General features: G+C 33.8%; 11 protein-coding genes across 11 annotated transcripts, besides 3 other annotated features; 6 read left to right on the forward strand and 5 right to left on the reverse strand.

The window, feature by feature from the left end:
• Window positions 1-83: 83 nt before the first annotated feature.
• TVAGG3_0118840 (uncharacterized protein) lies at window positions 84-2,977 on the reverse strand (the record flags this gene model as incomplete). The annotated part of the gene is made up of 1 exon (XM_001309317.1): window positions 113-2,110. One exon carries the CDS (start codon window positions 2,108-2,110, stop codon window positions 113-115), a length of 1,998 nt encoding a protein of 665 aa, XP_001309318.1.
• Window positions 2,978-3,184: 207 nt separating this feature from the next.
• Window positions 3,185-3,507: a mobile genetic element.
• Window positions 3,508-3,688: 181 nt separating this feature from the next.
• On the reverse strand, window positions 3,689-3,874 carry TVAGG3_0118860 (spectrin binding; the record flags this gene model as incomplete). The annotated part of the gene is made up of 1 exon (XM_001309318.1): window positions 3,689-3,874. The coding sequence occupies one exon, from the start codon at window positions 3,872-3,874 to the stop codon at window positions 3,689-3,691; it is 186 nt and encodes a 61-aa protein (XP_001309319.1).
• An 86-nt stretch (window positions 3,875-3,960) lies between these two features.
• On the reverse strand, window positions 3,961-4,413 carry TVAGG3_0118870 (spectrin binding; the record flags this gene model as incomplete). The annotated part of the gene is made up of 1 exon (XM_001309319.1): window positions 3,961-4,413. The coding sequence occupies one exon, from the start codon at window positions 4,411-4,413 to the stop codon at window positions 3,961-3,963; it is 453 nt and encodes a 150-aa protein (XP_001309320.1).
• Window positions 4,414-6,257: 1,844 nt separating this feature from the next.
• TVAGG3_0118880 (uncharacterized protein) lies at window positions 6,258-6,593 on the reverse strand (the record flags this gene model as incomplete). The annotated part of the gene is made up of 1 exon (XM_001309320.1): window positions 6,258-6,593. The coding sequence occupies one exon, from the start codon at window positions 6,591-6,593 to the stop codon at window positions 6,258-6,260; it is 336 nt and encodes a 111-aa protein (XP_001309321.1).
• A 405-nt stretch (window positions 6,594-6,998) lies between these two features.
• Window positions 6,999-7,091: a terminal%2Cinverted (terminal inverted repeat of Maverick-3 transposon ID:TVAGG3_0118890).
• Window positions 6,999-16,288: part of a mobile genetic element that runs on past the window's edge.
• TVAGG3_0118900 (protein of unknown function, DUF4106 family) lies at window positions 7,515-10,221 on the forward strand (the record flags this gene model as incomplete). The annotated part of the gene is made up of 1 exon (XM_051223451.1): window positions 7,515-10,221. A coding segment is annotated over one exon (2,707 nt), but the record flags the coding sequence as incomplete, so codon positions are not given.
• Window positions 12,850-13,307, forward strand: TVAGG3_0118910 (protein of unknown function, DUF4106 family; the record flags this gene model as incomplete). The annotated part of the gene is made up of 1 exon (XM_051223452.1): window positions 12,850-13,307. A coding segment is annotated over one exon (458 nt), but the record flags the coding sequence as incomplete, so codon positions are not given.
• TVAGG3_0118920 (uncharacterized protein) lies at window positions 13,750-14,430 on the forward strand (the record flags this gene model as incomplete). The annotated part of the gene is made up of 1 exon (XM_051223453.1): window positions 13,750-14,430. The coding sequence occupies one exon, from the start codon at window positions 13,750-13,752 to the stop codon at window positions 14,428-14,430; it is 681 nt and encodes a 226-aa protein (XP_051108439.1).
• On the forward strand, window positions 14,460-15,292 carry TVAGG3_0118930 (uncharacterized protein; the record flags this gene model as incomplete). Its single annotated transcript, XM_051223454.1, has 1 exon — window positions 14,460-15,292. A coding segment is annotated over one exon (833 nt), but the record flags the coding sequence as incomplete, so codon positions are not given.
• Window positions 15,345-15,695, forward strand: TVAGG3_0118940 (Poxvirus D5 protein-like family; the record flags this gene model as incomplete). Its single annotated transcript, XM_051223455.1, has 1 exon — window positions 15,345-15,695. One exon carries the CDS (start codon window positions 15,345-15,347, stop codon window positions 15,693-15,695), a length of 351 nt encoding a protein of 116 aa, XP_051108441.1.
• TVAGG3_0118950 (protein of unknown function, DUF4108 family) lies at window positions 15,728-16,147 on the forward strand (the record flags this gene model as incomplete). Its single annotated transcript, XM_051223456.1, has 1 exon — window positions 15,728-16,147. One exon carries the CDS (start codon window positions 15,728-15,730, stop codon window positions 16,145-16,147), a length of 420 nt encoding a protein of 139 aa, XP_051108442.1.
• Window positions 16,164-16,277, reverse strand: TVAGG3_0118960 (uncharacterized protein; the record flags this gene model as incomplete). The annotated part of the gene is made up of 1 exon (XM_051223457.1): window positions 16,164-16,277. A coding segment is annotated over one exon (114 nt), but the record flags the coding sequence as incomplete, so codon positions are not given.

Consider the following 16,288-nt stretch of genomic DNA (forward strand, 5'->3'; position numbering starts at 1 on the left):
AAAATTTGTTGGAATTAAACAGAATAGATAAATACAAACATTTATAATATAATTACATACAATAAAAACATATAAACTACTTAAGCTGAAGTCGAATCTGGCGAATATTACTTCAAATTGTTCTCATATCGCCCATCATGAACTCATTCTTCATGCTGTAGTATGAAAACAGTGGCAAAAGTACTCTTTCAAGATAAATCAACTCTCTTTTCTGGTTTGCAAAAGCTGAAGGATCAAAAGGCGAAACTAACCAAGGCTCTGCACGACTAAGGATACTTAGAGACTTTCCAACGAATACCTTTGCTTCATCTGACTTTTCCCAGCCCTTATCTGAAATAAATCTAACTCTTGCAATAACTTCGAGTTCTTGTTCCATTTTCGGGCCAATTGAGTAATAGGAAAATAGGCGAGCGATATGCTTTGCACGATCAATGCTTAATCCATTTCCAATTCCGAAATTAGAATTAAAAACTGCGGCAACGTAAGGAGCTCCATAAAGGCTTGAATTTGAGCATAAATCTATTAGGTAATCATCTGCCTTAATTCTCCAAAAGTTTTCAAGCCCATTCAAGAACAATAAAATCATAATCACAGATTTATCATCATCTGAGAACCAGTTGTAGACAGAAAGCTTGGATAAAATGGATTTAACAAATTTCATCTTTTTGAGGTTAACATTGATGTCATAATTGTTAGTTTTGAAGAAAGATAAAATTATTTTTATCCAATTCATCAATTTTGTATTATCGCACTTGAAAATTTGGACATAATCAATTATACTATTGAACACCTCTGATGGAACTTCTCTTACTGAGCTCCTTGATGATAATGCGAAAGATAAATAATCTTTGTACGATTCAAGAACACTTTTTGAGACATCATCCTCAATAACTTCATCACATTCGATTGATGCTTCGATTCCTCGCTTCGTTTCTATCAAAATATGGAAAGGTTTTTCGGATTTAAAATCTTTTTCAGAAATTGGAGGAGAATACTCCTTGTAAATGAGGTTATAGTCAATTAAATCTGATATAGAGTCAATAGAAATCCTCAATGACCATCTAAGATATGTTTGTCTATGTATCATATCATTAAATTGAATTTCCATTAAAGCCCAAGGGAATAAAACGATCGTAGCGTTACCCAAATACACCAGTAATCGTTCATCAATAGAGCTGTAGTCCGAAATACCACTAAAAATGCAATATGAAGTAGTTGAAGTTGATGGAATAACAAAAATCTCATTTTGCTCATCAATTTGCATGTGGGTTGGTTCTGTTATACCTGATATCTCTTCTGGACACTCACTCATTACATTTGAAGGGAAAACATAATAATTATTTTCTTCAATCAATGAAATCACTTCAACTTTCACTCCTTTTATGCCTGTTTCTTCGGCAACAACTTCTATAAGCTTGGAGTCTTGTACAGCTTGCACTAAACGTGGTATTCTCGTTAAAAAGTTCTCCATTAAATCTTTTTGAGTTGAATCTAAGTTATAATTCTGTTCTACAGCTCTTCTCTTAAGAAATTCTTCAATGGGATATGGTGTGGCATTTATCAAGTGCTCAACCATTGATCTGACTTGAATTTTGTAAGAATTCGAATCATTTGCGTTATAACTTATGACAAAGAGGTCTTTAAATGGTATTTTAATGATATGCAGAACGGTTATAATACTAAGAGATGTATCATCATCGATTTCTTTAACAAAACCTTTTTGTAATCTTGGCAATCTGATTAAAGTGGAATCTCCCTTTTCTGCGGCCGCTCTTATCAATGATTTGTCTTGTGGAAGTATGGGAACATCAGGGAACTCTTCAGATCTCTTTAAAGTCATAACTTTTGTTTTGACAGAATTTAATGTTGACTGCACAACTTGTTCTATTGATTTAATGATATCTTTAGCTTCATACAATGATGATATATCAAGTAAGATTTTCGACATCATTGAAGGAGTCAACGCATTAAAAATTGTTCCAAAAGTATGCAAAGCAGGGGTTGTATACTGTATAACTATCTGCATAATGGCCATATCTGATTCAGTGAACTGATCATTGAAAAGTAAAACTAATTCATCTTCGATATTGTCGCCAAAAGAAAATCTCATTGATAAACAAGCTCTGTCATCTTTGAAAATGCACCTTTCCTCACTCCTTTGGATCTTATCGCTCGCTAGGGGTTGAGAAGTAACTGTAGGGCCTTCACAGTGTAGGAGATGGCCAACTAAAGTGTTGTTTATTTGTAATAAATTATTTCGTTCGGAAGTTTGATATAATAGGTCGCCATCTCCTGTATTAAATAGTATAACAATGTCTTTGAAGCCTAGTGTTTCACCAATTTTCCTTCTGGATTCTTCAAAAAACGTCAAAAAATCTTTGAAATCGGCGTAAGGGTCAGATAATTGACGTTGGAGTACACTATTCAATGAAAGTTTTGATAGAATTGGTAGTAATCCTTCTAAAAATTTATTACAACGTAATAATTTTGTGAGAATTGAACTGAAAAACGCCATTCTAATATCTGGAGACGTACGAAGTATTGCATTGTGTAGTTGATCATCAAAAATAGTTTGGTTCCCAAAAATAAGCTTTTCTACAACAGATGAATTATTTAAAAACTTTTATACATCAGATGGTGATACAGATTCCATTTTTGTAAGTAAGTGAATGAGCTCGTTACTTGTTTTGGTATCTATTTCAGGAATTGGAAGCGATAGTGGTTTTTCAACTTTTTGATGAACAATTGGCGGTCCATAGTTATCGCAAACTGTTTTATTGATGAGCATGGCAAATTGCTGATATACTTTTCGTAAATATGCTAACTTTTCTCGATTTTTATTAATTCATTTTTGAACTCCAAGGAGTTCTTGCTTAAAATATTCGACATTTGCTTCATTGTTACTGTCTGCTATCTTTTGCAGCTCTTCATCTTCCTCATAATCGTCATTATCCATGAGATCCATATTAATCCGCTGCATGAGATGTCACTTTTCTCGTTTTTTGTCAAAATAAATTTCTACCACCTTCCTGGTCCCCAAAGGACTAAGGATTCGGTAACTACTCGAGCAGGGCAAGGTTATTCCTTGATCTCTCATTCTATTGGAAGATCTTGGAAGAACCTTGCCTTAAATTACTGAATTACTGTTCCCTGGTTTTCAAAGAGCCAGGGATTATGTAGATGATCTAATAAGGCAGAGTTTCTCCGAAGTCTTACATCAAACGAGAGACTTCGGAAAAACTCTGTCCTAGTTCAATTTAGTTGTTGTACCCTGCCAGCAAAGAGCGAGAGAACTTGTCTGTAATTCATTTATGCTGAAGTTATCTGTATGTCTCTCAAATGAGAGAGGAAATACAGATAACTTCAGCATAAGTTAATGCAGATGTGATTCTCTGGCTCTTTGCCGGCCAGAGAATGAATAAAGAGTTTATTGGATGATTAGGCTCGATGCATGCCCACTCACTACAAATATATATTTCCTATGAGAAAATAGTTTTTCATTTTTATTAATTTTTAAAGGTTGATATACCAGTTTCTGACATGCTCGCATAATATCAATGGGAGTGTTCACTCATACTCTAGGTAAAATCTTATATCACCTTTTGCAACAGTGTGTGCAGTTTCTCCTTCAAAATTCTTTGCGTCTTTATCAGCTAAAAAGCTAAGATATTTAACAAGTTCAAGATAGTCATAATATTGATGCATATATGAGTGGAGTATATCCATTATTATCCTTTGCTTCTTTATTACAGTTGATAAGTGATTTGACAAGTCCGAGATTTCCTTTCTTGCATGCTATATGAAGTACATTATTTTTAGTGTATTTCTTTGTCTTCTTTTCCCAAAGACCTTCTTCACTTGCTTTTTGAATCATTTCTTGATTTCTTCTAGAAGAAAGTTCCTCAAAGAATATGTAAACACATTCAAAATCACTAGATTCCTTAAGTTCTGCGATTTTGGTTAAAGGTTCTCTCGAAAAACTGTTGTTTTCGTTAATTGATTGACATATGCTTCTTTGGCCGAATTTTGTATTTGATCTTGAATTTCTTTTAGTTCTTCTTGATGTTTTTGAATTTCTTCTCTTGAATCATGTGGTTCTTTCTCTTTTTCATCTAAAATGCCAATGATACCGTTGAATATTTTGAATTTCATGTATTTTTTGATAGATTTCAGTGTTGAAATAAACTCTTCCATGTTTTGGATAATAACATGCGCATTTCGTGTGAAGATATATAATTTATTGGCACTAATAGTTGTATGAGATTGTTTGAGAAGAGTAATGTACTGGTCTGCAGTTAATTTTGAATATTTCATGATTTTTTTGATATCTTCTATGTCAAATGTATCAAAGAAGTTTTCTAATGTAATATAATCGCTGATATGAGCAGCAATGCATTCGTAATTCAGATTCATGTCCTGAATAAAAAAAATATGATTTTTTCTTAAAAAAAAGCAAAATTTGGAGCTTGGTTTTGGGGGACTTTTTATGTAAGTGTATTTTCAACTCCCTTAGAAATTCAAGTGGCAAATTTGTCATTTTACAATTGTAAACTGTATAACATTACAATGTCAATTTTTGTATGATGGACCGCTCTCCGTTCCAATTCACTCGCTAATATAATTTAGAAATAACATCATGAACGTGTTGTTTTTATACTCCGAAAATGTTTATTGGTAAATGTGATAAAATAAAATAATCGTACCTGTAGAATCAGTTTGAATACTTCAGAATACAACATTATCAATGCTAGCTATCAGCAACATTTTTATTAACTTTCATGATAAAGTACGATTAAAAACTCAATTCAATTATATCCTTAATTCATATGCTCATTCATTCGCTCCTTTTATACAAACAAACAATGTCAGGATCAAATGTTACAGAATATAGACTCGGAACATTTAAGTTTTCAAATGAAGGGTATATGTTTTTCAATTTTAGTCATTTCAAACCTTCATTCATGCAGTACAAACTTTCATTTTGCAAAGTACATCTATGCTTATTTACAAATGATTGTCAAAACTATTCAAAACAGATTTATCCAGGGAATTCATATTTCTATTTCACGCCAAAAGAAGGAATTTACCAAATTAAATTATTTCCTGTAGTTTATGATATAATTTCTCAAGAAGAATTTACAGCCGTATTCAAAAATGGCGCGTTTTTTATGATATTAGAGATGTTTATTTGATAGGAATACAATTACTACTAATAGCCATGGATTTGGTCCTCCTTATAGTCTATATGAGCCAACTTACAGGCCATTTTAATTTCACGCAAAAATTCATTTTATATTCGGGAATTCTTGTTTTGTTATTATATTCAATTATATGCATGCGCTATATATTTATGATGTTCAGCGGAATTGATATATTTCCAAAAAGATTTTCTATGATTTTGCACTCGATTGCTTATATTACAATTTTATCGGCTCTCACAATGTTTGCATTGACAATTTCATATTCAGGTTTAATGCCAACATGCTGTGAGAAAGTTAAATACATAATGCCATACATTTTAGTTTTAACCTTCATTATTTCCACTCAATTATCATATAAAATTGAATGGTTATCTACAGCATTTGCTGTAATAATAACCGCACTGTTACTTGTTTCTGTTACTCTTCTTAGGCTTAAATCGAGATATGATTTTATCAAAACATTTAATACAGAGTGGCCTGAAGAGATTAAAGAGCTCTCATATGGAGGGCTAGTTGCATTATATATCATATCAATCGTGTATGACATATTTCATATATTGAGTCTTTATATAGATGATTTTTTTCATGTTTACGTGACTGTTGTTGATGTTGCCTTTTCCATAGGCTTATTTTCAGTAATTGTTTTCTCCAATCATAGGTTGGACCTGATTGTTCTTGCAGGAGAGGATCTTCCTCAAGTTTAAATTACTATTTTTTTTGTTTGTAAATTGTTATGTATATGCTATTTAAATGAATATATTTTTCAATACTATCTCGAAGATAGGACTTTAGTGCTTTACTTTATGAAAATTTCACAATATGAATGATCTGTGAAAATTTCTGAAATGAATTTGGGAACAATATAAGTTAAAACATGATAAATGTAATCAAACATTACAAAATAGGACATAGGATTTGATGAATTTTAGAGTGACAATTTTAAAAATTCTGCATTGAGAAAAATACTTAATGATACTTTCTTGGATGTATACAAACACTTTATATATGAGTAATAGTAATAAATATTCATTCAAAATGAAATAAAAAGTAGATATATTATTCAATTACCAAAATATCAAATAAATGAGATGTAATCGGAAGTTCTTCGTCACTATTTTCAAAATAGTCAGATATTTCTTCATATATCCCCGATTCTTTTATAATATCATCAAACGGCCTTTCGGTATCATTTGGATCTTCAATTAAAGCCAATATCATAGATGAAATCTTTTCAACAGATGTTGGCATAGCTTCATCTATTGAGGAACTGAGGCGATCAAAGAAATCCGGGGTGCAAACTTTTAATCTGTAATCAAGAGGGGCAATAATGATATATTCGCATAAAACATAAAGTATTGGAATCAATCCTTGATAAGATACAGTATTCAACATTTGAACAAATGGTTCAATTAGATAATCATAGAGAATATCTCCATATTCAACGATCAAATCATATATAATATTGCATATAGTTGGAATGTAAATATCCTGTTTCTCTCCTAATATGTCTTTTTGCATTATCATATAAAATTTTTCATTGATTACGATTCTCGAAGTTTGATGATTCTCAATCCTCCATTTTATCAGAATTTCAGCTAACAAATATATATTTTCTGAGATTCGAGAATCATGATTTGATAATAAATCTAAAATTTGACTTTCTATTCCAATTGATATCAAATATTCAGCAATTTCACCTTTGTGAGCTAGAATTGCAAGAATTGGTGGATATAAATCGGAACTTTCACATTTAATTCTTTCGGTCACATAATCCGCAACTAAATGAACAATTTGGTCAAAAAAAAAAAAAAAAAAAAAAAGGTATTGGGGCTTCCAGGCACTTCGTGCCTTCTAGCCCTGAAGATGTTTAGTATAAATGAAGTTTTATTCGAAGGGCTTCCAGGCGCGTTGCGCCCTCTAGCCCATAAGAAATTTTGCCCAAGACCCAAGAGGAGGACCGAACCCCAGCCGGTGACACTTTTTGTTTCACTTTTCACAAATTATATATGTTTTCATGTTTTGTCAAGACTTCTTCGTAATGAGTGTAAAGGACCAAAAAATAATGTTTAGGGTAGAAGGTTAGATCTAACCTCTTTTCTAACCTCTTTTCTAACCTAGCCGCTTTGCGGCTCTGACCCTTTGGGTCTCTTGAATTTTCATGACTTCTTCGTAAATGTTTTGTCAAGACTTCTTCGTAATGAGTGTAAAGGACCAAAAAATAATGTTTAGGGTAGAAGGTTAGATCTAACCTCTTTTCTAACCTCTTGAATTTTCATGACTTCTTCGTATATATGCTTTTTAACTTCACTTAAAATGCCACGTAAGCTACGTAAGAATATACGTAAGAGGAAGAGAGCATTGAAACATCCAATAGTAAAACTGACACCACAACAACAACTGCAACAACAAATGATGAATGACCCCACTATGTTGCAACAAATGTCAAGCAACCCTATGCTTTTAAACCGAGTTATAGGTGCACAGAGTGGAGGTTTAAGAGCGGCACTTTTAGCGAAAATGGCAGGCTATGGTGGAGCTGCAGACGGAACAGCTTATAACCCTCAAAGTCAAATGAATTTGAGTTCACTCAAAAATCAAATAACAGATGTCAAAAAGTCAAACATAGACATACAGAAACAAATAAGTGAAAACGAAAAGAAACTAGAATATGACAGACACACAAAGAAACTCAATGAGTTAAACGTAGAGAAAAAGAAGAAAGAAGAACAACTGAAAGAACTAAGTACAGAGGAATATGCGAAAAAAGTGTCAGAAAAAGCAACAGAAGTAGCAAAAATGGAACAAGATGTTATAAATTTGAAAAACCATACTACTCAATATAAAGTACTGAAAGATGAAGAAATAAAACAAAAAGCCCTGAAGACATATATGGATAGCGATGAGTATAAAAAAGAAGTTGAAGCAAATGTAAAGGCAGAAAAACTTTTACAGTTGCAAAACCAAACCGTACAGTATGAAAACTTAGCACAAGAAAGTAAAAATAACGACACAGCCATGCAAAAGGCAATGAAAAGCGCAGAATATATAAAAGCTAATAATGACTGGTTAGATGCCCAGGCCAACGCTAAAGCAGCCCAACTTATAGGGTCAATAAGGACAAAAATACAAGCGGATGAAGACAGTTCAAATGAAGCTTTAATGAATGCTGACTTTAAGAATGCCTTCGAAGCTCTTCATAGTAAGGTGAAACTAGTGAACGACTTCTCATCTGGAAAGAAACTGAAGTCTGAAGGTTTCGACAAAGAGTTAAGAGAAGTAGCACAAAATATGACGAAAATAACAGATGCAGCAACGAGACAGGCAGTTCAAAGTGCCTATGACGCCGTTAGAGCAACTGTTGTGGAAAGTCAAGAAAAAGAGTTACAAAAGACCAAAACAGACCTAGTAAATGCTTTCTTAAAAACGAAAAGTCAGGTAGGACATTATGCTGCAGATGGAACATATGTGCCAGCTGGTGGAACTTATATACCAGCTGGTGGAACTTATATACCAGCTGGTGGAACTTATATACTAGCTAGTGGAACTTATATACCAGCTGGTGGAACTTTTATACCACCAAACCCTTCAAGAGAAGCACCTGCAGCAGGACTACCTAAAACATTTACATCGTCACATGGACACAGACGCAGGCATGCACAACAACAACAACCAAAACCAACAGTTCAAAACCCTGCACAACCAACACAACAACCAACAGTTCAAAACCCTGCACCTGCACCACAACCAAAACCAGCACAACAACCACAACAACCACCTCCACAACCAGCACAACAACCACCTCCACAACCAGCACAACAACCAGCACAAACAGAGCAAGGACATAAAAGAAGTAGCGAACAAGGAAACCAAGAATTCTTAAAAATGCTTAAGGAAGGTTATGGTTACCCAGATACTCTTGACTTTAGTGACAGATATAAAGAAGCTATTAGAAAGTTCAAGGAAGGAAATACTGACCCGAACCTATTTAGCTTTATGGTTCAGCACCAAATGGGATATAAGCTCAAACCTGGAAAATACAAGCTCGCTAAGGGATATGATTTAATAGCATATCATCCAAATGACATGAATGAATTTACTCCGAGATATTTGGTGTCAGAGCTAAATGATAATTCAACTCTCTTCATGAAACGTGTAAAAAATAGAGACGGAACGAAAGAAGAAAGGGTTATGAATGCGGATGACTTAGAAAGGGAATTTGTTAAAAACGGTCTCGGAATATATGAAATGCCAGCAGATGAGGTACAAGAAACTCCACAGGAAGAAGTTCAGATACAACCAGACATGGAAGAAATAGTTCAGCAACAACAGCTAGAAGAGCCTGAAGGAAACGAACAAGTCACTCCTTTGGAAACTAACTTCACAGAACTAGATGAAGATTTGGAACAGCCGAAAAATCTTGACCCTCAACAAGTGTATGCGGAGAATATGGAATCTTTCCAAGAGTCTAAGAAAAATTCGGCTGACATAGTAGAAGAATATCGAAAAATGTTCGCCGACATACAAAAGACTCCAACATCAGATGAAAATATCCAGCATAGAATGGAAGTACTGAAAGATAATGTACACAAATACAACAATCCTTTTTACTTACGAGCATATAACGTTCAATCTTCGGATGAACTCGGTGAAAATAAAAGGTTAAATTTCAACAAAACATATAGAAATGAAACATTGTTTAAAGTTCATTCAGAACCTAACCAATCTGGAAACAAACCTACTTTTGTTTCTGCAGACTATGGAACTACAATGAGATGGGGTCATAAAGCTAATCCGGATAGGTGGTTCTTAAACTTACAACCACAATTCCAAGAAGTTGTAGACGCAATGGAAGAGAATGGTGAACCAGATATAGCTGGTATTTTCAGCGCGGCTTTAATGCCATTGAAAGATATGAAACATGCAGATATTTTGGACCAGTATGAAATGAACATGGCTGATGGAAATATAACACCTGACGTTCTAGAACATTTATCTCAAAGAACTACACAGAACCATAGAGATGGTATATTTGGTGAAGAGTTTAGAAAGAAAGTTAGGGAGAAAGAAGGAAGAGAACCTATTGTACATGACCTTGCAAACGAAAGTTTGCAAAATGTCATAAAAACTTACTTTGCAGACAATGAATCGAGAAGGGATGAATATTTAAGAAAACTCAAATGGACAGTACCAAATGAAATGTTAGTATTGAAAAACATGTTCCTTGACAAAATAAAACCAACTACAGAAATAAATGACGCAAGACTGGAACATTGGGTAAAAGCTTTCCCATTCACAAAAGATATTATTGGTTACATGGAAAGAAAACCAGAATGGCTACAAAAACATATATTTGGAAACGAGCTTATTCCATATGGACAAGCTCTGTTTGAAGAGCTTGAACCGGAAACTCAGGAAAGAGTCATGCAAACAATACGCGAAGACTCAAATACAAACTATGACAAAATCTTTCTAGGATATAGGTTACCTGAGATGGGCGACCAGAGCCCAAAGGCAAAAAGGACATGGGAAATTTACAACATACTAGGTGAACATGAGGCAAAGATGCAACAAAACTCAGTCAGGAAGAAAGTAAAGCTTGGTACGAGTGGGTTCTATTATGATATATAAATCCAACTATTCTATATTTTTACCCATATGAAATGTACGCCGCTCAGAATATAACGCCAACAGTTTTGGATGCCATGAACGGAAATGTTTCCGAATGGTATAACCGAATGCGACAATGCCATTAGAAGGTCAGAAATAGTTCCTGGAACTTACGAATATACAACTGCTGTTTCTTATGGAAACGTAGGTGAGTTTGGAGAAGGTTCTTCAACAACAGTAGATATTGCTTGCGACAGGTTTCATATTATTTCTCTATTGACAACTCATTCTTATACGTGGAACAAGACATTGAAATAAAACCTTCTGCCAAGTTGTCTGACAAGAAAGGTTGCAATGGAATTTTCTATGTCGGATACCAATATGCTCCAGAAGTTTTTATGGGATATAAGATATATTCTAACTCTGACTTAGTTCAAACAGTAACATGGGCAAACTATGAATGGTTCGCTTTGAGAAACTCAGTACAACCACAAGCTAGAGAACAAACAGACCAGTATGCAACTATTGAGAAAATAAGAAGACTTGACCCTAACGTTCCAGGAGTTTATGTTAACCTTTCTGGACAAACTGCAGCAGCAGTAACCAAAGTAAAACTGAAACTTAGAGTTCCTTTGTCATCTTTCCTCATCTTCAGGTTTTTAAGATACTTGCCAAACTGGGCAGGAAAAATTTCTATTGAACTTACTCCAAGCAAAAATAACTTAGTCATTGCACCAACACAAGACCCATTCACTCTTACAGACGTAACGGGAACAAATAAAACGTCATTCGCCGACTTTTGCAAAGGCAAGGTTGACTTAGACTTTGGTTTCTCAAACCTCAACACTGAAGTAAACTATTATTTCAATGCTGCTGGAGATGCTTGGGACCCAGTTAAGTTCACATGCGAAAAGTTTGAATGCAAGAGAATAGAAAGCAGACTTGCAGTCTATATGTTGGACCCAGATATTTCAAATGCTTTAGCTGCCAAATATATTGCAGTTCCACTTATGTTCCCTATACACCAAATATCTGTCAAAGACTTTGCAGGTGAAGTTGGAAACCAAAGTGCTGACCCAGGTGCAAGAACAGATATTGCTTTAACAACTGCAATGAAACATGCAGATACTCTGTTTGTACTGTTCAGACGAAACTATAAATGACTATTCTTGTTTCTACAACCCTGGTATTAAATATCATATAAACATAGATGGCAAATATTATCCAAGAGAAGAATATTCTACAGTTGAGGATATGAGGTCATACAACTTGACATTAGATGCTATGAACTTTAACAACAACTTCACAACAACCATTAACCCTGAAATGCAAAGTTCTATTATGCCATATGTGAAAGTATGGACTCATACAGGAAGTCAAAAAACTCAATATACAAATGGAGACCGTTCAAACTTTTGGCTTGGCATTCCATTTGCTGACTCAGAAGACTTTATGGGTGGTATTTCAACTGTTGGTACTGTACAAATACAATATACTGGTGACAGAGACGGTCCAGATGAATTGAGAGCAAAGAAGTTTACAAAACCAATAGCACTTTTCACGGAAGATGCTCTTTTGAAGATTCGTTCGATGAAACCTGCTGGGGCTCCTCAGATTGGCATAACGACAGCTTCCATCGAGCAGATTTTGGCAGCAGGTCAGTAAGTTGTTCTTGAACTGACTTCTCTCCGTCAAATATTGACAGTACGCCAGTTTTGACATAATATTGTATTATAAACTTTCCTTTAGAAATATCGGTCAGTTTTGAAGTTATATTTTTGTCTGCTTCAAGAACTTTCACCATTTCAGTTATACCAACTTTCTTTGCTTTATGAAAATATTTTGGTTCAGCAAAGACTGCTATTCTATAACATTTTCCATTGTTTGTGTAAAGAACTATTCTGTCAATGTATTTGTATTGTTTGTGAGTATAAACTTTGTTCTGCTTCAATTCAATAAGATATCCGAATACGTCCATCTTTTTATTCTAAGTAAAATGTCATTTCCGAAAAATAGAAGCGTAAGTGTTTCAAAAGGTTTAATGGCGGTGGCAGATGTGAAGTTAAATTCACCAACTCAAACAAACAGTCAAAGTGTTATTGTCAATGTCAAAGACAGAGATGTTGAAATGGGGAAACCATACGAAGACGAAGATGGTATAACAATAGTTCCTGTAAAAGAACAACCAACATACCCTGAAGTTAGCAGAGACTTAAGTTCTGTTGCAGATATTCGAAACGACTACCAACAACTGAAAGACAAACTTCAAACTCAGGAGAAGATTTGTCAAGCTTTAAGTATAATGTTAAACTTGGTCGAACACAACCCTGTAAAAGTGAACTCATATGTCATTGCACCTCATGAAGTTTTGAAAGAACTATTGAAACTTTTGACAGAGGCAGACGATATAAACATCAAAGAAATAGAACCCGACATTAGTTGCTGTGGTGTTTCATATAATGCCATTGACAAGATATACGTTATGAAAGGAGGTGAAACGTTGAACTTAAAATATAGTTTCCCAGACGTTATAAAATATTTGACGACCACAACATTTCATTAAAGTTTATTTGCTAAGTAAAAATGTCAAAACTTCTTGAAAGATGTTTGAAGAAAAATAATATAGACTTTATTTCATGTAAAGGACTTTACACACTTTTGAACGATATGAAAGACCCTGTTTTGTTTGTTCGTGTAGACAAAGGAAAGTTCTATGTCTTTACAAAATATTTGAACTTCTTAGACAGAGAACTTCAAGAAACGCCATGTGAAAGTTTAGATGAAGTTCTTCTCCACTTTCAGAAAAACTTTTAAATATATATAAATGGCAGAAGACATAATGGTTTATACTATTACGACTCAAAACCCTGAGTCATATAATTCTATAACAACAAACTTACAAAGTCCTCAAGGACGATATTGTAAACTAACCTTAAACACAATGACGACTAAAGCCTGTTTTGCTCTTTTGACACCAGAAGACTTTATTGTTGTGAATGGTAAAAAATACTCCTTTGAAGATACTTACTCAGATATACCACCAACAGGTTTTGTTGACTTATTTAATACTTTACGTACGAGTGTAACATGTGCTGCAACTAGAGCAGGTTTCATTATGTTTGGATGTCCGACTGAGTTTACTATAAACGATATGAGCTATAATACAAAACTTATTTCTGGTTTTTACTACCAACAGTTTCCTATAACAGGAAAAGGTGTCATACAAGGAATGTCTATTCCATTGACATTAAGCACACCAATCTTATATATTGTTTCAAACTTAGGTTCAAAGTGTTATTCGAATGTCGACAGAAACTATTATGACCAAAAGATACTTATGCGTATAAACAATACTTTCTCTGCTGGTTTGCCTATTGTTCATTCGAATGCAGAATTTTCAACCTTAGTGAACTCAAACACTTTGGCAAGTATAACGTTGACATTAGTTGACGCAAACTTTGTTCCTGTAAAACTTTTATGTCCTATGTATTTGTCAATGACGGCAGAAAGTTTCGAATTGGAAGATGCAACTGGTGAAAGTATTGTATTACAAGAACAACTTCAACAACAAATAGCTCAAGAACAACAAATGCAACAAATGCAACAACAAAGTCAAGAATAAAAAAATATTATTTTTTTATTTTTATAAAAATGTACAGAATAGATGTTTCAGATTTTTATGACTTCCAAGCATTCAGAAATATGTGTCCATTTCGAGACTATAACAAAGCAGTCGAGAATTTGAAACGTTTAGTCATTTATGTTGACTCTGCCCCAGAATGTTATGTTATGAAAGAATGGGATGTTGTCTTTAACAAACCAAGAGCAACAATAGTGTCTGAACAAGAATGTAGACAGAAACTTAAGAAAATAAAAGTCGTACAAGTTGGCATGAAGATGTTAGATGCTTGGGATATCTTATTGTCAAAGTTAGAAGATTTTTCAGTTCGAGGTATAAAGTTCTATACACCTTCTCCAAACTTCTATTCTATCTTCACTGGATATAAATATGAACAAGTAGAATGGAAAGAAAATATTATAGAAGCTTGGTTAGACCATGTCAAAGAAATTATATGCAATGGAAACGAAAAGGTTTATGAGTATATCTTATGTTGGTTTGCAAATATCTTACAACATCCAAGTGCTAAAAATGAAACTGCTCTCATTATAATTGGAAAACAAGGAACAGGTAAGAACACATTCTTTACAGATATCTTATGCAAACTGTTAGAAGGTTATTCGAACCCTAATATGACAAACTTAGAAAACATCTGTGGCAAGTTTAACTCCTCAATAGAGAATATGAAACTTATAGTTTGCAATGAACTTCAAAGTATAGATACAACAAAAGTTTTGAACTCAGATGCTTTGAAGAGTCTTATAACAGATAAAGTTGGAGTTGTTGAAAGAAAGTATAAAGACCAAAGAGTTTGTGAAAATGTTGCAAACTTCATTATGGTTTCAAACAATGTTGTTCCGATGAAGTTAGAAAGTTCTGACAGAAGATATGTAGTTGTCAGAACGTCAGATTCTCATATGCAAGATACAGAATATTTTGACGACTTAGCAGAAACTTTGACATCTGACTTTTACAACCACTTGTTCTCATACTTTATGACATTAGATATTTCTAAGTTCAATCCAAGACAAATTCCACATACCGAAGAGAGACAAACATTGTTAGAAGCAAACAAGAGTGTATATGAACTGTTCATAGATGAAACTGACTTTGTGTCATTAGATGAAAGGTCATTGTACGATTCGTATAAACAATATTGTCAAGAATATGGTTATATGGCAGCTTCTAAACGAACATTCTTGGCAAATGTCAAAAGTCTTTTAGATGTTCAGAATGGTGTATATACAAAGAAAAATTTTTCTGAGTAAATTTTAAAAAAATTTTTTATCCGATAGAAAAGATGACGAAATATATTTCAGTAAACAAGTACATGTCAGGACTTAAAGAAGAACTAGACCCATTCACATATTTGAATGTTTACTTCTACCATTTTGAAAAGTCTTCATTCAGCAAAGTTTGGAACATCGAACCAGTTAAGTTTGCTATTGTGACTAAAAATGGTGCGAAATTTGAAGACTTAGACATAGAAGGTTTGTTAGCAGTCAAAGAAAGTTTTGACAGAAGGTTCTCAAACCTTAAAGAAGGCAAAGCATACAAACTTGTTATACCTTATGAACCAAAGAAAGCAGACGACTATGAATATTATGAGTCTAAGATAGTTGAAGTTCAAGGTAAATTGGGTAAAAAGATTTTAGAGTCTAAGCCAGTGTTTGCCCCTAAAGAGGAAGAGAACATTGACATTGACCCAGAAATGTTCTAAAAATAAAATTTTATTTTTACATGTCAAATTTCTTTTTCTCTGGAACTGGTTCAGGTTCTTTCTTCTCTTCTTCTACTTTCTTTTCTTTCTTTTCTCTCTTCTTCTTTTCTGGTGGTGAGACGTCAAATTTGGCGCAACCAT

The sequence above is a fragment of the Trichomonas vaginalis genome, chromosome IV (genome assembly GCF_026262505.1).
Source record: "Trichomonas vaginalis G3 chromosome IV, whole genome shotgun sequence".
NCBI lineage: Eukaryota > Parabasalia > Trichomonadida > Trichomonadidae > Trichomonas > Trichomonas vaginalis.